Source organism: Anticarsia gemmatalis, chromosome 28, assembly GCF_050436995.1.
Source record: "Anticarsia gemmatalis isolate Benzon Research Colony breed Stoneville strain chromosome 28, ilAntGemm2 primary, whole genome shotgun sequence".
NCBI classification, from domain to species: domain Eukaryota; kingdom Metazoa; phylum Arthropoda; class Insecta; order Lepidoptera; family Erebidae; genus Anticarsia; species Anticarsia gemmatalis.
The window spans coordinates 3,488,778-3,513,226 of NC_134772.1; the positions used below are offsets into that span (position 1 = coordinate 3,488,778).

The following is a 24,449-nucleotide window of genomic DNA, read 5'->3' on the forward strand; positions in this document are numbered from 1 at the left end:
TCACCCCGCCATAATTACAAACTATAACTTACGTGTACGCTGGAGCGGGAACGTCGCAAGGCTCGCTATCGGCGCCGGCGCGTCTCCTGTGACGTCACTGACACTTCGTGCGGTGAAAACATAACTACCCACTTACGAGTTATTATCACTTAGGTATTGTTACTTATTAATCATCACTAATCACTTCGAGTGCTTGGAAAAGCAACAAACAATGTTTAAATTTTTACGTGTTTAATATGCCATTTTAACGGATATTAAGTTCTAATCGTTTGCATATTAGCGCACCCTAATAACAAATCTCCGGCCGAATCCAAGGAACTAATACGGTATATTAGGCACCGTGAAAACAACACAAACACTCACTACCTAATAATGTTAAACTATCACACTATGGCGGGTAGTTAAACATTTATTATTAAAATGTTTTCTTTAGTACACAAAAACCGTAAATGTAACTATTTAATTACACTAAAAACTAAATCGAAATCCATAAATAAGCGTCCTTTTTGCGTAAAGTTAACTTAAATATTTACCCTCTTATTCATAAAAATATATTATTTATGAAAGGCTTATAAAGAGTTTTGTTTCTTTCACTCCTTAGCGAAATGCAAAAGAGAAAACATATTATAGTAGTTTTTTTAACTAAAATAGGTTTATATGTTTATGAATGGTTAATATTTAGCGCGCGGAATGCACCGGTGAGTGTGTAAAGGCCACAGGTTCGGGCGGCACTGGCAGGATAGATCAAAGTACCTACATCAAACAGTGTTGCCAATAAATTCGCAAGGAAAGAGAGGCTTTATTGTAGAAGCATTCTTTCTCATTGAGATTGAAATATCATATGACTCGTGAGCCAGGTGAACGAACTTTACTCGAGTTGATTACGTATAGGCTGTGAAAATTTGTTAATCAAAAAAAGGTTGATGAAGTAAATTATTAATACTTCGGTAATGAATAATTCAAATTGTTGTATTTTACATGAGTAAAAACCTCTCTATACGTTGAAGGAAATAAGCCTCGTTGCATAGTAATAGCTCCCTATTTTAAGAGATTAAACACTGTAAATAACAAAACATAAGTTGTGTGTTGATGTGTTTATAAGGAAACTACCTTTTTTATATCATTTTCATTACTTAATATCTTTTATTGATAAAATACATCTTATCAATAACATACTTATAGTAAAAAAACTGTTCGAAGGGTTTCCCCATATAAATAGACACGGAATAAGCCTAAGCCGATGAAGAATGCCGATTGTTGATGAGCATCGGTTACCTTATCCTTATTTGTCCCATTGTGAATGATAAACTAAAAGTAGAAAACTAAATAAAAATGTACTTGGATAACTCACACGCGGTCATCTGATTGCAAACTTAGCTCAGCTTGTATCAGACAACTGATAAACATACTTATATACTTGTAAATACATTCTAATATAAATTTTACGTCCAGTCTTAGAACTATAACACAGAAATAAAATTTGAATAAAATAACATATTCATATAATTAGGAACTCATTATTTATAATTAATAACTTATTTAGACAAACAGTATTCGCACAGCGAACATAATATATTGTATACTCTTTCAACAAGTCAGACTCATTGCTTGATTAGACGCATTGGACCCGTATTAGAGGCCTGCCTCACTAAGACGCCATGGCGGCGTCGCCGGCTACGTATCCAAGCAGTTAATATTGAAATGTCACGTTGCCACACCGTCGCCACGTGAGTTAGGTGACATACATTTTAATATTAACTGCTTGGATATGTGGCCAGCGACGTCGCCATGGCGTCCTAGTGATGCAGGGCTCTTAGACCCACAGTCAGCACACGACCCGCAACTGCGCTGTATATCCTCTTAAATTTAAAAGTCTTCGTGCTCCTCATCAGAATCTCCAGGGTATCGTTTTTCACGTCTACACTTCGCGAAATACCCCTTTCTCCATAATAATACTAGGACTAGTACTAATGGAAATGTTACTATTATACCTGAAAAGGATACAAAAATATTCATTAACTAATATATTAGCAGTGACAGCCGAGTGGCATAAGTTGGTACTTCCCACGCAAATGGTTGACGGTCAAACCCGAGGCAACATACCAATGGCTTTTCGAAGTTATGTGTGTATTAGAAATAATTATCTTAAACTTAAACGGCTAAGGAAAATATTGTGATGAAACCTTGCATACCTGAACAATTCGTGAACACAGTTCTTAATGGTATGCAAAGACCTTAACCCGCACTTGGTCACTATTGTAGACTCAAGACATAGCACATTCATTGCGGTGACAGGCGAGTGGGGCAGTAATGTTTTTTTAATACGGTTATAAATATGAGTACAAGTTGCGATAGTTTAAAAAACTTAAGTAAAAGTAATTTCCTTGCCTTACGCATATTTAAACGTACCTATCATAACGCCTAACAGTATAGCGAGGTTAGAGACGGGCAGATCTGTGAGACTCTCAGACTCAGTGCAGATCAACGTCTTTGAATCATCGTTCAGCTGCCAGAATGTCAGTCCTCTGGCGTCGCTGGGCTCCATGCAACTGGAAAACAAATATAATAATAATAAATGATTTATTTATCTCCACAAATTACATAACATGGTACATAATGGTCGATTTTCGTAGTCCTTTTTTTCTGTTACATTTGTAATTTGTGGGAGATCTGGAGTCTAAACTAACACATACATACATACATAACATTACAAGTGTTATGCCCGAAGGTGTTGACAGCGGTATCTGAAATACACTCACGTTTAGCTATTAACAATACGGAGCAAGCTTATTGCCATATACCGGGCACGTTACTCTCCTGAAAGAAACAATAGTACTTTGTTCGACCCGGGAATCGAACCGGAGACCTTTTGATCAGCAGTCATATTCACTATAGAGGTAGAATAGAGCATCTAGTACATAGATTTATAGGTACCTAACCTTTTATGGACTACCACTCCCAAATAATGTTAACAAAAACCCTATACAAAGCAGTTATATAATTTTTAAAGCTTTTGTTCTTTATTACTTGATTATGGGTCGGCTACCGCCCCCTAACAAAAGGCTACAGCATCCACTAAGAGACAGGGCTGCTTCCGTTGAAAAGGTACTTGGAAAATTGTAGAAATTCTTTCAAGTCACGAAAAAATACTATACTTATATACTTACACCATATGATTGACAGTGCTATTACGCGGCGTGTTAATCATCAGCGGGGTGAGCACATCCACCATCCACTGACAGTTACAGTCGCAGTCGTAAGGGTTGCTGCTGAAGTCTCCCGTCACCAGCTCGTTCCAGCTGTCCAGCGTGTGAGAACTGATGCGCGATAGATTGTTGTTGTTTAAGTATAACTGGAAAAGAAAATTTAGAATAATGACATCTAGTGCTGGTATTAAGAACTAGTAACTTACAACGCCATCTAGTGGCTTTGGCAAGAACTAGTAAATAAATAGTAAATTAATTTGCGCTCGCGAGGTTTGCAGGCCGTGTCTGGTTTTGTATAATCTGGTATATAATTAAAAGATTTTAACACATAATTAATTCTATTACATACTTTTTGAGTAAATTGTTTACAAAAATACATTTCGCCTATTTTTCTTTTGAATGCATTGTATACTTGTATTGTACATGCCAGTTCTCGGTTAGTAAAAAAAATAACAAGTTGGGGGAAAGCAAGGATTTCAGCTAGCCTCAAAGCGCCTTAATAGGGTCGTGTAACACACTGTTAAAGTATTTATGTATCCGAAACTCCTTAAATTAACAGAAAAACAAAATTAAATGGCGGATCTGTCGCTACTATTACTACTACTAGTACTATTCTCTATACTCGCTACTATTACTACTACTAGTACTATTCTCTATACTCGCTACTATTACTACTACTAGTACTATTCTCTATACTCGCTACTATTACTACTACTAGTACTATTCTCTATACTCGCTACTATTACTACTACTAGTACTATTCTCTATACTCGCTACTATTACTACTATTACTATTACTACTACTAGTACTATTTATATACTACGCAATTGACTAAGTTCATACCTCCTTAATATCCGGCCACTGTTTCACTCCATCCTCATCTTCAGACACGAGAAACTCTGGATGCAGGTTGGTCAAGCGCGGGTTGTAGCACAGACGGAGTATCACAAGACTGCTCATACCCCCCAGGGCACCCGCCGTGATGTTCTGCAGACGACTCATACGACACATGCTTAGCTCTTCAAGGCTTGTTAGGTTTGATAGGGAACTGGAAAAAAATGTATAAAATATTAATTTAACCTACTACTGTCCCAATGCTGAGTAAGGATCTCCTCCTGGAATGAGGAAGGGGTCAGGCCTTGAGTCCACCACGCTGGCCAAATTACATCTTGGGCCAAAATTACAAATATTTACAACACAGCAAACATTCATCAATCCGTCCAAAGAAGCACAAAATTGGTAATGTGCCCGGTTTAGTCTCGCCCCCATTACATGGGACATACATTTTAAACGGTGAAATGCACATCACACCTCTGACCATAATTATACTATGCGTACCGAGTTCCTCAGTGTTTTGGAAGGCACGTTAAATTGTGTAATTTTCAAAGATCTTTGACAGTCGTCAACAGTAGTCAAAAGCTTGAAAGTGTGATAACCAGTCTTACCGAAGGGTATCGTGTTATAACCCAGGTAACTGGGTGGTGGAGGTCCAGTAAGCAGACGTTCCGTGTAAAATACTGGTATTCAGCCTCATGCGGTGAGACTTAAAGCCAACTTCAACATAGTTGGAAAAAAGGCTAGACTGATTCATATTTTGTTTTTTTTATCGTATGGTTAGTGCTCAACCTAGTGTCAAAGTTGTTCAAGCCACCCAAAAAGGCCTTTGACATGGCTAAACGACTGTTATCTTAGTAGATAACAACCGGGACCGACTTGTTACGTGCCCTCCGAAGCACGGAGACGCCCAGTTTAAATACCACTATGCAGTCACCCATCTATAGAATGACCGCGCCAACGGTTGCCATATTATTGTAGAAAAAAGTTCTTCAAACTTACGTCTTCCCATTGATGGCCTGTATGGCATTCTTATCCAGGTTCAAGTAGACCAGCCTGGGCGCTTCCTGCAACACTGCAGGTACAGCAGTGAACCTGTTGTTGCTCAGGTCCAGGCGGCGCAGCTTCCTCTGTCGCCGGAGCAGACCTTCAGGCAACGTCTCCAACTCACAACCACTTAGGGCTAGAGTCTGGAATAAGATTTTTCTTTGGTTCGTATGGTTAGTGGTCAACCTAGTGTCAAAGTTGTTCAGCCAAAAGGCCTTTGACATGGCTAATGCTTGGTTTCTAAGTTACATGTAGCGGTAGTTTATCTATTCAATAGCGTTTTTTTACACGAGTTTTGACACTATTGAATAGATAAACCACCGCTAAATGTACCTCAAGAACAGTTACGAGCACACAATTAAAATCAAAAATCAAAATCAAATCATTCATTAATTTAGGTCAAGTGCTGACACTCATGACTCATCATACAGAGAGTGAATTTACCGCCAGTTCGGAAGGTAAGGCCAATGAGAAGAGCTGGCAAGAAACTCCTGGCCACTCTTTTTAATCGCCAAATGGTTTTAACAATATTTATTCTTGGTATAAATCATTGATGATGTAAGTAGCTGCTACCTAGTAGCGGATCGCTATATACAGCGACATCTACTGGGACCAGCGCACAACCAACCACCACGCGCAGTGTGACTGACGTCACAAGTCCTGAATCGCGCTATCGAAGTTTGCACTGCAATTGACTATATATACAAGTTCCCGACTACAACAGTCGGGGCAGCCTAGGCCCACCAGGCATGATCACCTCGCCTGGGCGGAGGATCCTCCCTTTGTGTTGGAGGAACACGATCACCTCGTTCCTCCACGCTACCAACACTACCGAACACACTTTGGTCATTAAGAAGTATACCTACCCTTAAATTGGTAAGCACCGATATAGCAGCCATGGAGACCTGGTCGATGTCCGCGAGAGGGTTCCCGCTCAGGTCCAGAGAGGTCAACAGAGGCATGAACATGAACAAGTCCTGCGGTAGAGAGTGTATGTCGTTGTGTGCTAGGCTTAGTGATGACATCTGCTTGAAGTTTTTAGGGCCCGCGTCAGTCAATGGACCCTGGGAAAAGAAATTATAGGATGTGTCAAAATCAAATCATTTATTCATTTAGGTCAAATGCTGACACTTATAAATATAAATATCATTGGATAACTCACACACGGTCATTTGATTCCAAACTAAGCAGAGCTTGTACTACGGTTACCAGATAACTGATAAACATACTTATATACTTCTAAATACATGCTTTTAAAGATAAATTGACAACAAGGCTCAGAACAAATACTTGTACTCATCTCACAAAGATTTCGAACCCACCACGCACAGCGCTAGGGTTATTGCGGCGAAATGATCACTTTAACGACTGCGCCAAACGTGTGACTTATAGGTAGACCACAAAACAGGCAAATCTATACTATAACTATACAAAAAATTGTAGTTTGTTTGGTTGAACGCACTAATCTCAGGAACTAGTGTTGCGAATTGAAAAATTATTGGACGGAGAAGTAACGAAAAATTTAACCAAAACGGGGAAAATTATGACCCATTCTCTCTTATGTGACGCAAGCAAATTTGCGCGGGTCAGTTAGTTTCTTTTATAATAATTTCAAAAGATACTTACTAAAAAACATTTCCAATTCAGATCCTCAGTAGTTATCTTATTATAACTAAGGTCTAAAGACTTCAAATCTTCCAGATTGTTGAAGCTGCCATCTTGTATGGATTCTATCTGACAGTTAGATAACTTTAACTCCTGGATAGGCAGCCTGATGAATTTCGTGACAGTTATCAGAACTATGTTGCTTAGGTCTACTGTGATTGGTTGAAATGTTGATATACCTGAAATTTATACAAATATCACTATAGAGTTTGAAACGCCCATAGCCAGTTGCGCTCACCGGTCGGTAAACGATCTGTGGGTTAAGCAACGTTTGATGCGCTTCCATAGATGGGTGACCGTATTTGAAATGGGCGTCTCCGTGCTTCGGAGGGCACGTAAAATTCGGTCCAGGCCGTCGTCTATAAATATAACAGTCGTTAGGCCACGTCAAAGGCCTTCGGGCGGCTTGAACAACATTGTGGTCAACACCTCGCCAAGATTTGCTTAACTCACACATGACACATCGTTTACCGACCGGTGAGCGCAACTGTCTATGGGTGCCTGTTTTTGACTACAAAACTTAGGGATGACTTTTTAGCCTAACCAGATTAGTTTGACAATGGAGGATCGAAGGATAAGTTCGATTTCCACACGGATTAAAAGTGTGATTCACAAATACCTACTTGTTCCGGTTAGTCATAATAAGTGTCTATTTATTTTGTGTGATTCATAATAAGCAGTTCCGGGTGGTAAAGCTTTGTGTGCATTATTTATGTTTATAAAAGTCTTTGACATAGAATATTTATTTATATTATAAGTGCAAGAGCAGGCTTTATAAGACCGGTCAAGTTCGAGTCGGATTCGCCCGTAAAAAGTTCAATATCTCATCAATAAAAATGGAAAAAAATCTTGAGACACTAAAATATTTAAATTATTCGTGTTATACCGGAAACAGAAATACATAACTTGTGAATAATGTATGTAAAGAACTGTCTAGCTATCGGTTCATGAGATAAAGCCTAATATGCAGACGGACAGTGGAGTCTTAATAATAGATTTCCGTTTTAACCCATTGGGTACGAAAACACAAAGAATAAGTTATAATAGTTCACACAGCTCCCCAACTTTCATTTGGCCAGTGTGGTGGACTCAAGGTCTAACACCTCTCTCATTACGGGAGGAGACCCTTGCCCAGCAGTGGGACAGATAGGTTGAATTTAGTTTTAAGTTCACGATTTCACGATCGTAATATTCTAATTTTAGCAATGAAATATCACCTCCTTGAATCATAGTTTGAGGATAAATTGTCTGTAATATATCTTATCATATCTATTTCCGTTGCTAGGCCAAATAATTAAATTATGTCATTTGTATGTGATTATTTGTAATTTTTCGTGCGGTAGTTGGGTAAGGTAAGGGTAGACGTCAGGCAGGATCGTAAAAACATCAGTTAAATATATATATTTTTTTAATGTCCCACTGCTGAGGGTCTCCTCCCAAACGAGGGAGGGGTTAGGCCTTGAGTCCACCACGCTGGCCAAATGCGGGTTGACTTTACATGCAGACAAGAAATGCTTAAAACAATTTTTAGACATGCAAGGTTGCATCACGATGTTTTCCTTCACCGTTAGAACCAATTCTAATTACTTCTAATACACACATAACTTCGAAAAGTCATTAGTGCCTTGGGGTTAGAACAATCAACCATTAGCATGGAACGATGACCTCCGTGGCGCAGTGGTTTAGGTCGCCACGCCACTACCATTGCGTCGCGCGGTCGTGGGTTCGATTCCCACACGGTTTAACGATTATTTGTGCTATCCACACATAATTCGGGTCTGGTTGTACATTGTGTCCGTTGTTTGTATGTTTGTAAAAGTCCCCGCGACACAAGAGCAATTCTTAGTGCGGGAGTAGTGTTTAAAATAAGAGAAATTGAAGGTATATAAGGCTTAATTAACATACTTATTTTTTAGTTAATCTATACTAATATTATAAAGCTGAAGAGTTTGTTTGTTTGTTTGATTGTTTGTTTGTTTGTTTGAACGCGCTAATCTCAGAAACTACAGGTCCGATTTGAAAAATTCTTTCAGTGTTAGATAGCCCATTTATCGAGGAAGGTTTTAGGCTATATATCATCACGCTACGACCAATAGGAGCAAAGTACCAATAAAAAATGTTACAAAAACGGGGAAAAATTTGACCCTCTTATGTGACGCAAGCGAAGTTGCGCGGGTCAGCTAGTGTATAATAGAATACGGGAATTAACGCGAACACGCATTTTACCGTTTCGGCGCAGGTTGCACTCGCCGTGGTCGCAGGCCAGTTAGGCATTTTAAGGTAAAATGCGTGTCCGCGTTGATTCCCGTATTCTATTATACATTAAACATGCAACGCGAGAGTTTAAAAGTTATGATTCTATTTACTTACCCTCCCAATCCGTCTCCTCAAAAGGCACACTTATATTAGAGTTAGCGCAGTTAATAACACCGTCTTCACACGCACATACTGTACATATGATGACAGAGGGTGTCTCTGTTGTAGACTCTGTGACTGTCGCCTCTGTATCTATAGGCTGTACACCTGAAATAAATCCATACTAATATATACTAATATACTAATTATACTAATATACTAATATTATAAATGCGAAAGTAACTCTGTCTGTCTGTCTGTCTGTTACTCAATCACGCCTAAACTACAGAACCAATTTGCATGAAATTTGGTATGGAGACATTTTGATACCCGAGAAAGGACATAGGCTTCTTTTTACCCCGGGAAAATGACGCATTCCCATGGAAAAATGGGTGGCGGACGAAGTCGCAGGTAAAAGCTATAGTATTAAATATTTTAACCCATTATTGTCCCACTGCTAACAAAAATTCTTCGCCCGGATAGGGTAGGCCTTAAATCAGTAGCAAAGACTCTCAGTCATGTAAGGTTTCATCACGACGTTTCCCTTCACCGTTAGGAAAAATGATCATTATTTGGATTTACGCAAAGTTTCTTTAAGAAAATTAAAAAAAGAAATTAGCCTCTCACCATGAAAAAGATTCAGCGAATTCACTACAAAAAATATTTCAATAAGTTTTTTGTTTTTAATATAATCCGCACAACACGAAGAAAAGCTTTTTCGATATTTTCCAAAAATAATGATCACTGAAAAAATCTTTTGTCTTTAAAGTATCCTCTCCCAGCAATTTCGTTTACTTTCGCACAGTAAACGTAGTTTAAATACTTCCATAACTTAAATAAATAAAATAACCACTTACCTTGCCCAATTAACTGTGAGAAACTTAAATTAAAACACGCTATCAACACTAAAACCGCACTCAAACTTGAACACTTAATAAAATACATCTTGTCAAACGTCCTCACGCTATTTCTACAAAATAAATACTGATATATTTTTAAAAATGGCGTCTCATTGCAGATAAAGGCAAATTTCCTTGAGATTATCCGGGAAAAAGATTACGTTATTGGTCAGACTGTACAAGTTCTATTATACCAAAATTGACTATTATGCCTTATTATTATCTGATGAGCAAGAATGGGTGAATGAATTTTCCCCGTTTTTGTAACATTTTTCGTTGCTACTCCGCTCCTAATGGCTGTAGCGTGATATTATATAACCTAAAGCCTTCCTCGACAAACGGTCTATTCAACACAAAAATATTTTTTCAATTCGAACCGCTATCCCAGGAACCACTGGTCAGATTTGAAAAAAAATTCAGTGTTTGATAGCCAGTTATGGAGGAAGATATTAAGATAAGGCTATATATCATCACGCTATGACCAATAGGAGCTGAGTACCAGTAAAAAATGTTACAAAAACGGGGAAAATTATGACCCATTCCCTCTTATGTGCCGCAGGCGGAGTTACGGGAGTCAGCTAGTGAATAAATAAAATTCATCTACGGCACAGGAGTATTAAGTAGAGTGAAATCGACGATTACTTCATAATCTTAGGTACCAAACTGTTTCTTTAAGAACCTCTACACGAATTCCCACTCTTTGACGAGGTATCTTATCTCAGATAATATACGTAACGGTTGTCAAAACGTATTTATTTTATCGTTCGCGTGAGGCATTATTATGACTACAATCAAATGATTGATAGGTCTTATCAGCCAATAATTTAGTAATAGGATATAAATAATTACAATTACATGCAAACTTCGCAAGTATATTCATTATTTATGAGCAATACAATGAGTCTTTTAAGGTCGTAGACCACCGTGCCTCGGAGAGCACGTAAAGCCGTCGGTCCTACGCCTGACCTCTCACTGGTCGTGTCGGTTATCCGTCCCGAGAGTGAAGGAATAGAGAGTGTACCTGTGTGTTATGTACAAACACGCGACACTATAAACAAAGTCCTGCACAGTTGACTATTTATTTTGCAATTAAACTGGCTGTCGTAGTATATGAATCCATAAACTTTGTCTATCAAAATATTTCAGATTTCTTTAAAGATACAAAACTGGCCACATAATTTTCTATTCTAAGTATTCTAACTATTAACAAAACAAATAAAAACGAGTTTTCACAATAAATAAACAATTTATTTTTGTACAACATTTGAATAATCGTATTCTTGTATTATGTACAATCGTTCATAAAAATCTTAACCGGCGGTCCTGTATGACAAGATGTATGGATGTGAATGAAGCAAGGGAGGTTTGTAAGGATCGTACCAAGTGGCGTTCTCTTATCTGTCTCGCATACGGAAAAAATGCGTAATTTTATAAACGTATTAGTTCAAAATGTAATAAATAGATGTTACAAGGAAAAATATATTTTTCCTTAACCAGATAAGTAATAAACATTAGTATATATCTAGATAAATAGATAGCTGATAATATGACCGTACAATGAGAATTAGAAAACCCGTTTTTTAGTTATGTATTGAGTTATATAAAAACTCGTTTATAACAAAAGTTGGTCCTTAAGATTAGCTATCTAGGTCAGCAAAGGTTTTGGTGTTAAAGGCTCGCTACACATTCGGTTCGGCAGTAATCGGCCTAGCCGTTCGGCAAAACCGAATATATGAGTATATTAGACAAATCTTTACTAATATTATAAAGCTGAATGGACCATTTATCGAGGAAGGCTTAAGGCTATATAACACCACGCTGCAACTAGTAGGTGCGGAGTAGCAATGAAAAATGTTACAAGAACGGAGAAAATTATGACCCATTCTCTCCTATGTGACGCAAGCGAAGTTGCGCGGGTCAGCTATAATCCTGTATTTATAATAATGTAGACCAGAATTTCGTATAAGTTTTGCCTAGTTTCCTGAAAGAGGCCGGCAGTTTAATGTGTGTTATCACACACGGCTGGGGCACATCGTTCACGTGTTGGTTCGCTTGAGTGTCTTCTACATCACACACTGAAAGTAAAAATGCTTTACTCTATACCTGCCATGCATGAAGTTTGATTCTCGGGTCGAACAATGAGGAATAAAAGAAACAATTTATTGGTCTTACTGATTTGTAAAAGAAAATTTTTCAATAGCAGTACGGAGTTTAGAAACGTGTCCGGTAAATGGCAATAGATTTGTAGTCTGTGATGCTTTAGGAAGGAAAATAATGGTTCTTCTAGGATGCGGTTACCATAAACCAGAAGACTACAGGCTGCGTCCGACGGGGTGCATAGCAAACCTGATAAGTTTTGCTCTGCCCCCCAACGTCTAGAGCAGCGAAGGAGGGGGTGACACAAAGGATCAGGAATGGTCGAAGTGTCAGCCAGGCATTAACTGGCACCCCCACCCTTAAGATAATATAAATGGCAATAGACTCCCTATTAAATGGACCTAAATGGATAAACGTGGGTGTATTTACACCTCTGCCTGCACCTTCGGATATAACAGGCGTGATATTATGTATATATGCAGTATTTTGTATTTAACTGTCTAGTATAAGCTCGTATCTTTACATACATACCTACATACATACAAACATAAAATCACGCCCTGTTCCCATGGGGTAGGCAGACACCAAAGACCAGTATCTTTATATAGTAAATACATGAGTAAAACATACTAACGACGTCTTGCCAAGTTCCTGAAACACGTAGGCACTATAAACTTCTTGATTTTATTGCGTACACACAACAATCTATAAAGAAAACCATTTTGTTATTAAAAACCGACCACTTAGTGCTATAGTTGTCAGATTCAGGCTGATCATTTCCTGGACATTTCTGGTCTGAAACTACGCTAAGTAGGAAAGACTACAAAATACGTCGAAGTATCGTAGTTTTGTATAAACTTTTTCATTCCATCATTTCATTTTTTTCATTCCGGGACAGCAAAGTAAAATTACTAGAAATGGAACAACACGCAAAATTCCGGGACAATAGCGGAATTCCCGGCCATCTGGCAACCCTACTTGGTAAGAGTACAGTGCCCTTATTATTACTACCTTTTGCCCGCGACTTCATCCGCGTGGTTTGTGACTTAGGCCGGAATTGTCAAACAAAATTTCATCCCCTAATACATGCTCTTGGGGGTAGAATCGATCAAAATCCTTTCTTAGCGGATGCTTACGTCATAAAATCTACCTGCATGCCAAATTTCATCCCGATCCGTCCAGTGATTTGTGCTGTGCGTTGATAGATCACTATGTCAGTCAGTCACCTTTGAGTTATTGACTTCGATAGAACTTGTAATAAAATCTCTTTGGCTTCAAGAATCGCAAATGAGTACACGGTTCATTAGGTTTCTTTCAGTGAGCTCGTGAGGTCCCAAATATCGAGCTTTTTGTGTAGAGAAAATATTTTATTACAAGTCATACATACAATAATGCGAAAAGACTTTTTCCCCCCGACTTTTTTTTTACCTAATATATATTTAGATTAAGAATTCTGTGTATTTCTAAAATAAAGTAACTGTATCAAGCCAGCCACCGTCAGCTAAATAACCCTTCTAGTAGGCAGATATGACAACCAGTCTTACCGAAGGGTATCGTGTTATAACCCAGGTAACTAGGTTGTGGAGGTCAGATAGGCAGTCGCTCCATGTAAAACACTGGTATTCAGCTGCATCCGGTGAGACTGGAAGCCGACTCCAACATAGTTGGAAGAAAGACTGATGATGAATAGGTAAGTATAGTAGTTGTGTACTTACTCGCTGTTCGTAGGTCCGGCTAATCTCATTGCCTGAGCCCGCATACATCTGTAACTATGCGACGTCCTGAAGTGTTTGCACCTGAAATCCATACTAATATTATAAATGCGAAAGTAACTCTGTCTGTCTGTCTGTCTGCTACTCAATCACGCCTAAACTACTGAACGAATTTGCATGAAATTTGGTATGGAGATATTTTGATACCCGAGAAAGGACATCCATACTAATATTATAAATGCGAAAGTAACTCTGTCTGTCTGTCTGTCTGTCTGTCTGTCTGTCTGTCTGTCTGTCTGTCTGTCTGTCTGTCTGTCTGCTACTCAATCACGCCTAAACTACTGAACCAATTTGCATGAAATTTGGTATGGATATATTTTGATACCCGAGAAAGGACATAGGCTACTTTTTACCCCGGGAAAATGCGCATTTCCCGGGAAAATTCAGGTGGCGAACGATGTCGCGAATAACCAATATTATAATGACATTGAATTAACAACATTCCGTTGTCATGGCAACTGTTTTAATGGCGGATATGCGTTAGCGCGACTTCGTTATAATAAGAGATATAAATAATTTTGAGAATATTTTTTGTGAAAAAAAGCATATTTTATATCATCACGCTACGACCAATAGGAGCAGAGTAACAGTAAAAGTGTAACAAAAACGTGGCAAATTCTGACCCATTCTCTCTTAAGTGACGCAAGCGAAGTTGCGCGGGTCAGCTAGTAATAACATATATGACGTGTGTACATATTATTTAATTAATATTATTGTACTTACCTATGTTTTGTAACATTTGAGTGGCGCTTAGTCTTGCTGTAAAATAAAATAAAACGGTTTAGATCAGAATCGTTAGTTAAAATTTAAAGTACTTAATGTTTAATACTTACTTCATCATAGCTTTTGATACTTTGGCAGCTAAATCCAGCCTGAAAATAAATACTTAAAATAAGTAAAAAAACTTATGCATTTCAATAGATTTAGATTTAGATTTTAGATTTTTTTTAAAGACAACTCCCGCACTAAGAATTGCTCTTGTGTCGCGGGGACTTTTACAAACATACAAACAACGGACACAAAGCACAACCAGACCCGAAGCAATTATTTGTGGATCGCACAAATAATTGCTCCGTGTGGGAATCGAACCCACGAGCTCCCGTTGCAGTGGTATCGGCGTGGCGACCTAAACCACTGCGCCACGGAGGCAGTCAATAGGGTAGTTGAATACCAGTCAAATCAGCTACTCTTTATGAAATGTCAAAAACACATTTTAGTATAGAAACACGACAGTGACGTCACAGTTTCGTATTTTCGTTGGTATCAAATGAGTGCCTAATATAATGTTTCAGTATTTCATAATTACAATTTCAACATTATTCACGGGAAAAATACACAGCCTGAGCATTTCAGATGAACCTTTTACGAGTAAGAGTTTAATAATTTTTCGTTAACTTAGTCAAGTACCCTATTTACCTATTAAATAAATTAATTTAATAAATAAAAGACGATAAATTAATGTATTATACCATCCCATTTTGTAAGGCACTTTCCTACGATTGATAGTAGAATAGAGTCTTCTAATACCACGGCCTGGAAACAAAAATAAGTTATTATAGCGACTAGATGTTAGGTTAAAAGACACACAGAAATCGCCTGCCCTGAATAAGATAGAAAATCATATTTGTGACACTTGAATGTCAAAAAAATTGGCTATTTGACTATATTTGGGCCATATCAAACGTGCGAACTAAGTCATGTCATTATATCGGAGTCTCTTGCTCACTACACATTGTCACATTACTGTGATTCTTTTGATTATGACGTAGTGAGCACATTTGTAAAGGCCTGAGTATAGCTTCTATAATCTTTCAATAAACCTGATTTCCTAAAAGTAATGTCTTAACGCTTAATTTTAGTTAAGTTTCCTTCGTAAAGTTGAAATAAACATAATTACTGATGTACATACACATCCAGATGATATAAAAATAATTATTTAAGTGCGTACGAAACAAAAGAATAATTATAAATATCAATTATTGATACGTACCTTGATGTTCTGCAATTTCTTGATCGAATAACATTTTAATTCGTTTATTCAAGCTTCTGAAAATAATAATACTCATATTAATAATAATTAGCCCGCAGGGCACCTTGAGTCGAGGTGACGGGGAGTAGCGACCCCGCGGTACCTGAGTGCTCCAGGGGGAAGTCACCCTTCCTCATCTCCGGCTTGCCTTAGTTGGCTGGTCGGAGTGAAAACTGACGAGGAAGCGGTCCCCCGCCTCTGGCTTGCCTTCATTGGCCGTCCAGAGTGGAGTCGCAAGAGCAGAGCTCCCACTCTGTTCGGAGGACGGATGCTGAGCGTAAGTGGCTAGTGGGCCAGTGATGCCGGACCCTCAGGGAGCAAATGATCTGAGTTTAACGTCCAGCATGGCCTCTCCGTCCTTCAGCCGCTCACGTCCCTGTTGCCCCCTTGTTGCATTTTCAGCGACTAGTTTAGGGGGCCCAGTTTGTGAGTTGGCAAGTCTCCGTCTGCCACTTATACATGTTTTTAACATAGTTATCGGCAGGCGCCATAGTTCCCGTAATTTCCTAGTTTCCCGGTCCATAAGCACCTCATCCAATAGCCCAAGTAGTTTTTCCCTTTAGTTTTGCCATAGTCCCACACAGTCCGGTGACTGTCCTTGGATGCACTTTATAGTGTAGACAGGGATAGTCACCGGATTGTGACACCTTACATACTTTTTGAATATTAAAGCTGTCTAAATGGGCCTCTACGTGTTGGCTTCGGCCCCACGCACGCCTTCTAAAAGTCCGGGACTCTATAGTCCCGAGATAATGAACAGACATACAAAATAATAATTAACTTAATTAAGGATCGAGATAAACCAATTCACATATAATTTGTAATAAATTAAAAGACAAATCTAAGTACTTTTTTGACAGGATTTCAGGAACGATAGAGCAGTTTGTGGAAGACTTGACTAAAAATATGACAATACTAGAGGCCGCCCGCGACTTCGTCCGCGTGGAAACCCTTCCCGTGTAAATCCCGATCCCTCGGGAACTCCGGGATAAAAAGTAGCTTGTGTTATTCTGCGTTCTCAGCTCATCACCAAATTTCATCGTAATCGATTCAGTAGTATTTGTTTGTAAGAGTAACAAACATCCATACATACATACTCATAAACTTTCGCATTTATAATATTAGTAGGATTATGTATCTGTGTATTGTGTACACACTTGGACACTATAAACAAAGTCCTGCACAGTTGGCTGGTTTTTATGAAAATGGCCGCCGTAGCCAAATATCATCTAGGAGGACATTATTATATTGTTGAAAAGGTACTTACAATTTATTTTCTTTTTCATCTGTCATTAACACACTGATTAAAGAGCTTCGAGCTAATATGTTTCTTTTGACTGAAAAGAAGAAAAAAAAACACGCAATTACTTTTTCTATTTTCGAGCTTATATATTTACTACAAGTATAATACTTACAAAATCTGTACGGTAGCTTCAAAACGCTGCCAAAACGCCTGTCCAAACACGTTCTACAAAATAAATATATTTCTAGTTGAGTTGTCTAAGTTTTAGATGCTAGCAACACTGGATTGAGACTGTTTGGAAAGAACTACAGTCTAGCAACTTAGTACAGAGGTTTGTTTGCAACAACAGTGAAACGCAGGTTTATGCAGGTGGCCTGTTTGATACATCTAGAACTGATGATACTGCAAATTCACAGAATTGTTTGTTATATATCTAGATTAATTGTGCCTGCTAACCCTCGGTTTTTAAGGTACATTTATCGGTAGTTTATCTATTCAATAGCGTTTGAACTCATACAAAAAAAGGCTATTGAATAGATAAACTACCGCTAAATGTACTCAGAAACCGGGGGTAAGAGTCTCTACTATAATAAGTTGTTTGATTATAGTTCTTTCCTTTTTAATTCTAGTACTATATTTATTAGTTAGTTATTTTTTCCTTTTTAGGATTGAATGTGAGAGTTTTGGTTTCTATATAAATTTAACACGATACATTTTTAACTTACGCGTGAACAGAACGGTTGAGGGTACTGTATGCTGAGTCAGACCAATCGTTACCGTCCCCTGATATATCTGTAACAAACAAACATAATATTTATACATATTATAGGAATTGCTACCACTATGGCGCTGTCGGAAGTGTATGTGAATGTCGCGCAGAGGTCCCGGGTTCGAATCCTAGGTCGGATCAAAAAAGCTTTTCTCAGAGATTTCCCGGATTTGTGAACTTGAGATCGTAGATCTCTCTGCATCGGAGAGCACGTAAAGCCGTCGGTCCTGCGCCTCTCTGGTCGTGTCGGTTATCCGTCACACCGGGTTATGAGAGTGAAGGAATAGAGAGTGTACCTGTGTATTGTACACACACACACAGACACTATAAACAAAGTCCTGCACCGTTGGCTAGTTTCGATGAAACTGGCCGCCGGATGTCAGCAAAAATTACATTATTATTATTCATTATTAAATACCTGATTCTTGATTGAGCACTGATAGACTGGATGAGATTTGTTTCAAACGATTTCTGTGAAAAATACAAATGGACAATTAGTTTTATAAATTCAGATTTTTACAGGGTCTTCTCATAATAGCTGGTGATATTTTGAAGGTAGTCCATTTAGAGCACCCGTTTGAATAGCACCTGCCAAATACATATATTGCAACTGCACGTTTGGCGCAGTGGTTTAAGCGGTCACCTCGCCGCAACAACCGTAGCGCCGCGTGTAGTGGGTTCGAATCCTACCCGGGACAAATCTTTGTGTGATGAACACGAGTATTTGTTCTGAGCCTGGTTGTCAATTTATCTATATAAGTATGTATTTAGAAGTATATAAGTATGTTTATCAGTTATTTGGTTACCATAGTACAAGCTCTGCTTAGTTTGGAATCAAATGACCGTGTGTGAGTTGTCCAACAATATTTATTTATTTATTGATGGATGCCCTTCGTGGACTATATGCTTTTCGTCAAGGTACTATTCGAACGGGTGCCCTAAATGGACTACCTTATACTTTGGTACGCGAGTTTAAGAGCGAGTTCACCAGCTATTATGAGAAGTAATACAGTAAATAATCGAGTAAGTAAATAGAGAACTTACTCCGATTTAATTATGACAGGCATTTCAGATTTCTTCCTTAACGCCATGTTGGCTATTTCTGTAGATGCACCTAGCTCTGAAAAATATATCATTTATTTTATAAAAAGTATCAAACTTAAATATACCTTTAGTTAGTGTAGTGAAGCGATGTTTTACCTGCTATCCTAAGATCACTGCAAATTGTCTTATCCTGAAATACAAAAATCAAAATTTACAATATTATCATGAAACTAGGTAGTATAAAATATATATTATGTAAACGGTGTGTTTGTGCTCTTCTGCCATGTGAAAACGACTGTACCAATTTGGATGTTATTGGACTGACGTAGAACGTACCCGATTTATGGCAATATTCTCGCCCCCTTTTACATTGTAAATGGCGAAAAATTTCAGACATTTTGCCTACACGGTCGGGGAAAGAGTCTTTTCGCATTATAGTATGTATGTACTTGAAATAAAATCTTTTCTCTACACAAAAAAGCTCGATATTTGTGTACCTCACGAGCTCTCTGAAAGAAATCTAATGAACCGTGTACTCATTTGTGGTTCTTGAAGCTAGAGAGATTTTATTTCAAGTTCATACATACTATAATGCGAAAAGACTTTTTCCCCGACCTAATATGTATTATACTAACAGGTGAGGGAGTGTTGTCTCTTCGCTTTCTTCGTCGTGGTGGGGACACGGGGGACGTGGTGGGTGTGCGGTTAGCCTTCACACTCACTATTATAGGGGACCGGGGTTTGTTGCTGAAAATATACATTTTATATAAGTAAGTTTCGAATCTCGGTTCATGTAAGCATTTATCAAAAATCTTGAAACAGGTGTATTTTTAATATTCTAGTGAATTGAAGTATCTACAATATTTAAAATTGTTTCTCTCTACAGTATTCTTTTCCGACCTGTATAGCACATGTTAAGAAAATACGTGCTCAGAGGACCCACTAGTTACTGATTAATAATTCTTATATGAAAACCAAAAAATATCTAATTTAAGTTATCACCGTGTTTTGCCTATGGTTTGTTGTTTGTTGTTTATTTTAAAAGACAACTCCCGCACTAAGAATTACTCTTGTGTCGCGGGGACTTTTACTAACATACAAACAACGGACACAAAGTACAACCAGACCCGAAACAATTACTTGTGGAACGCACAAATAATTGTTCCGTGTGGAAATCGAACCCACGAGCTCCCGTTGCAGTGGTATCGGCGTGGCGACCTAAACCACTGCGCCACGGAGGCAGTCAAAGGCAGTTTAATTGAACACCCAACCACTTGTCGGCTATTCTATAAAATAACATATACTATACAAGAAACTTTAGGCTACTTTTTTTAATCGTCATTTACTTACCGCTTTATAATTTCTGTAGGATTTATCTCGTTTAACAACTGTTGTGTTAACAATTCTTGCGTAACATAAGTTGTGGTACCTATTTCTGAAAATTATAATATTTAGTGTAAACGAATATTGTTGTATGTACAAGTTTTAATTAATAAATATATAGACTAAACAGTCTTTCGCAAAACGCTTCAATGCGTAAGGTCAACCTGGGTAACTTTGAATCATTTGGGTAACATTGACAGTGGGAATATGAACTAGTTTCGATTATTTTTTCATATGAAACCAACACAATTGATAAAAGTTTGCAAAACTAAAATAAACTTTTATCAATTGTGTTGGTTTCATATGAAAAAATAATCAAAACTAGTTTCGCAAACTTTCAATGTTACCCAATTGATTCAAAGTTACCCAGGTTGATTGTAATATTTTTGAATAAAACAAGAAGCGATTCTAACTTACCTGTGCTACCTTTTTTTGGAGATTTTTTCAGCTGAAATTAAATAGGGAAAAAAATATGTTAGATTGTAGTTAGTTTCCGATAACTCCATTGATTTATTGAAGTTATATAGTATATAAAGTACTTACTTCCTTTAGGCCTTCTTGGCAGACTTGTATAGGTCTTTCAGTGCTTGGTGGCTTGCTGAAAACAAAGGTAATAAAACTAAATACAAAAATATGTTTATTTCAGTAACTCTTACAGTTAATCTTACATAGAGATCTTCCTTTAAACGATAAATGTGTGGTAGGACGGTCCATGTCTAAATTATATAAGTCGGGAGCGAGTACGATATCCACACTAGTTCTCTAGGAATCTCATACTTTGTGTTAATTGTGAAATGTTTGTGCCTTTAAAAAATGCCTGCAAGGTAACTGTAACCAAAATTGTGGGAGCTGTTTCTTAACCAACTTCAAATTAAGCAGAATATTCTCAACTCGCCCACATTTTTCAATTAAGTATTTATTACCTCATTACTTCCTATTGGGACTTAATGTTTTATTAAAGCGTGGTGTTTCTCCTATGGTCCCATTTACCAATAAAGTAAAGAAAATAAAATGTAGTTTTAGTATACTTTAATACTAAGTAATGTACTGACCTAGACTTGACAACGCTTGTAGTGACGTTGGACCGGCTACTGTCAGAGGTGGAGCCGGCGAGCTGAGCTAGTTCTATCACGCCGTTCATCGTGTGCTCCGCGCGACGACTGGGCGGCTTGCTTTTACCGCGGTGCCTGGGAATGTAGACAAACAAATATATTTACTTTCTTATTTTAAACTTCTTATACTAAAGTGTATATAGGCGGACGTAATGCCAAAGAAGTAGGTGTTTAACCTTTTCACCGCCTGAGTCGGATTTATCCGACAAAGAAATTCGGGCTTATTCCGCCTGTGTCGGATTTATCCAACACAAAACTCTATGCATTATATATCCAATTTCTGAACGTATTACGATGTTTTAGCCTAAAATACATATCTTTTTCTAAAGATTATCTATTCAACCTTTTATTTAGTGTTATAATTCAGATTTACTATATCAAGAAACAAAATAAAATACTATTTCAATTAAGGTAAAGGAGATCATCCAGGCTCCATACCTTTTTGGGCCTTTTTCAAAGTGCATTGAGCTAGCCATTTGAAGCAATAGTTAGTATGGCACGAAACCGGTAGGATCGCTTTGAACCGAGTTATACAGGTTCGAAGATTCATAATATTCAAACATTTATTCATTTCTGAAAGTGCTGTGAAACATAAATAATGATTGATTTTGCTAGAATTAACTATCTAAAGCAATTTTGATTGTGAAGCGACCACTCTGAAGTTGATTTAAGGTCGTAAGCACACGTATCAACTCAGAAACGGGTCGTCACCGTATCAACTCGAGCTCATCAGTATTATTTGTATGTAATTCCCTACTGTAACACACTTATCGGAATCGTTATGTGATCGCCACGGCTCACGACGATGGGAGTGGTGCGTATGCGCATTATGCATCCACAAGCACCCAGGGTGGAGTGCGGGGCTATGTGCAAATTCCGATAGAAGGTCGGGCATACCCTCTAAACCGCAAAATGTGTCCTCATAGCAAGGGCCCTCATCACAAATCTTGCCCGAAGCACAAAATATTGTTCCACATGCCGATGAGTCGGACATAACAACCCAACGACAACACTCTAGAGGACCTCTTACCTAGACAATGGTTTGTTAGTTGCACACAACCGAGGGTGTGGCCTACCAATACCAATAGAATACCATAGAAATGAATATATATAAGAAATGTATAGTTAGTTAATTGGTACTTACCTACGAGACCTCGATCTAGAATGCTTCCCTCGACTGGTGACCTGCTGTTTCGTCTTCCTCGCGGAGGCACAACCTTGGAATATCCTCTGAGCACATGAGGAACAGAAGATCACACCCTTGAACACCTCCGCGTTGTGCAGGTCTGTTTCACTGCACACGTCTGAGAGAGACGGGGTTATAAGATGAAAAGAGAGAACAAAATTGTTGCTTATGATTTTAACTATCTAGTCGTTAATGTTTTACAAATAACCCCGTATAATAGAATACGGAAATTAAAGCGCACACTAGCGCGTGTTGCGTTCGCCGTGGTCGCAGGCTGACTGGAGCAGCGATGACAGGACTCCGTGTATATGACGCGGATGAATGTTCATCTACCCTCATATTTAATTTTATCGATACATTGAGTTCACTACTCAAATGTTGTCACGTTGTGGTACATTTTATAGCAAACTACGATGTCATCACCCCCTAATATGGAACGTTCGTGTCCAATAGGCTCGCCCCCTATTAGATGGGACTCACAATGTTGTTCCTGTATAACAACACGTATAGATGTGAATGACGCAAGGGAAGTTTGTAAGGAAAGAAGTTAAAGGAAAAGGCGTGACATTATGTATGTATGTCCGTAACTACGATAATGGCAAAACGTGAGTGTATTTCATACCCACTCTGCGCCAACGTTTGGGTACAACAAGCGTGATTAATATGTAGTATGTAGGTTGTATACTCACAGCATTTGTGACATTTCTTATGATAGCTGAATCCGCCGCGGACCGCCGCCGCCTCCTGCCCTGACACAGGGTTCTGACAGTGCTCGCATATCTCGCAACTATACACAAAACATTCATTATACCTAGTATAGGTGCCGCCAAACCACTTGAACAATAGAGTACTACTCTTGAAAAGTCAAAAATACAACAAAGTGACGTCACTATTTGGTATTTTCGTTGGGTTCAAATGAGTGATTAGTATTATGATCCAGTCTGTAAGTCTTAATTTCAACAGAATGTCATTGCATGAGCCGAGTCTACTGCACTGGGTCTACGCTCAGTTTCCTTGCTAGAAAACCCACTTGTGCTGAAGTTGTTTGGTGACACCTATACTCGGCTGCGGCGCGGTTTACGGGATTGCCCAAAAAATGGTCTTGAGTTAAAATCCCGGGTCGGACTAAAGAATTATCCCTAAGTGACTATGTGAAAGTGAAATTCTCAGAGAATTGCACAAAGTTGAGGTTATAGACCTCCATACCTCGGAGAGCACGTAAAGCATGCTTTATAGGAACCTCTCACTGGTCGTGACGGTTATCCGTCCCACCGGACTATGAGAATGATGGAATAGGGAGTGTACCTGTGTATTGTGCACAGACGCGCAACACTATAAACAAAGTCCTGCACAGCTGGCTGGTTTCAATGTAACAGGCCGGACGTAGCCAATCGGCTAGGAGGACATTATTATTTATTCTGAATGGGACACTATAGATAATATTTTTTGTAAAATACTTACGCCATATTAGTTATTTTTTTTTTGGTATTTTCCTCTACATGTTTACAATATTTTTTACATGAAATTTAGAATTTTATTACGAAAATATTTTTGACGTATTTTCTTAAATAATGACAAACTTCATTGTGAAGTTGGTATTATTTTTTCAGAAGAATATGTGAAATCTATGGATAATATAAGTCCGAATAATATAATATACATCATTTAAATATAAGTGAATTTGAGGTATTATAGTTATTAGGATCCTACAGTCAGCTCCAAAAGTAGCTGATCATACTCAATCTTTTGAAACCCTATAAACTCAAGTGTGCACATTATTCCGCAACAAAATCAGGTACCAAATGGG

At 38.2% G+C, this 24,449-nt stretch overlaps 2 protein-coding genes across 2 annotated transcripts; both read right to left on the bottom strand.

Moving 5' to 3' along the window:
* Positions 1–1,198: 1,198 nt before the first annotated feature.
* Positions 1,199–10,496, bottom strand: LOC142984900 (CD180 antigen-like). Its single transcript, XM_076132776.1, has 9 exons — positions 9,966–10,496; positions 9,124–9,276; positions 6,715–6,932; positions 5,955–6,152; positions 5,044–5,231; positions 4,051–4,255; positions 3,168–3,352; positions 2,410–2,549; positions 1,199–1,991 (listed from the first exon to the last, which is right to left on the bottom strand). The coding sequence occupies exons 1-9, from the start codon at positions 10,051–10,053 to the stop codon at positions 1,867–1,869; spliced, it is 1,500 nt and encodes a 499-aa protein (XP_075988891.1). The 5' UTR covers positions 10,054–10,496; the 3' UTR covers positions 1,199–1,866.
* A 736-nt stretch (positions 10,497–11,232) lies between these two features.
* Positions 11,233–24,227, bottom strand: LOC142984740 (uncharacterized). Its single transcript, XM_076132498.1, has 21 exons — positions 24,223–24,227; positions 23,332–23,429; positions 22,601–22,760; positions 21,397–21,531; positions 20,888–20,942; positions 20,762–20,792; positions 20,312–20,396; positions 19,597–19,708; positions 19,118–19,151; positions 18,962–19,037; positions 18,336–18,388; positions 17,874–17,940; positions 17,321–17,373; positions 17,173–17,242; positions 15,867–15,922; positions 15,346–15,409; positions 14,710–14,748; positions 14,600–14,635; positions 13,820–13,900; positions 12,739–12,809; positions 11,233–12,082 (listed from the first exon to the last, which is right to left on the bottom strand). The coding sequence occupies exons 1-21, from the start codon at positions 24,225–24,227 to the stop codon at positions 11,943–11,945; spliced, it is 1,521 nt and encodes a 506-aa protein (XP_075988613.1). The 3' UTR covers positions 11,233–11,942.
* Between the last annotated feature and the right edge of the window lie 222 nt (positions 24,228–24,449).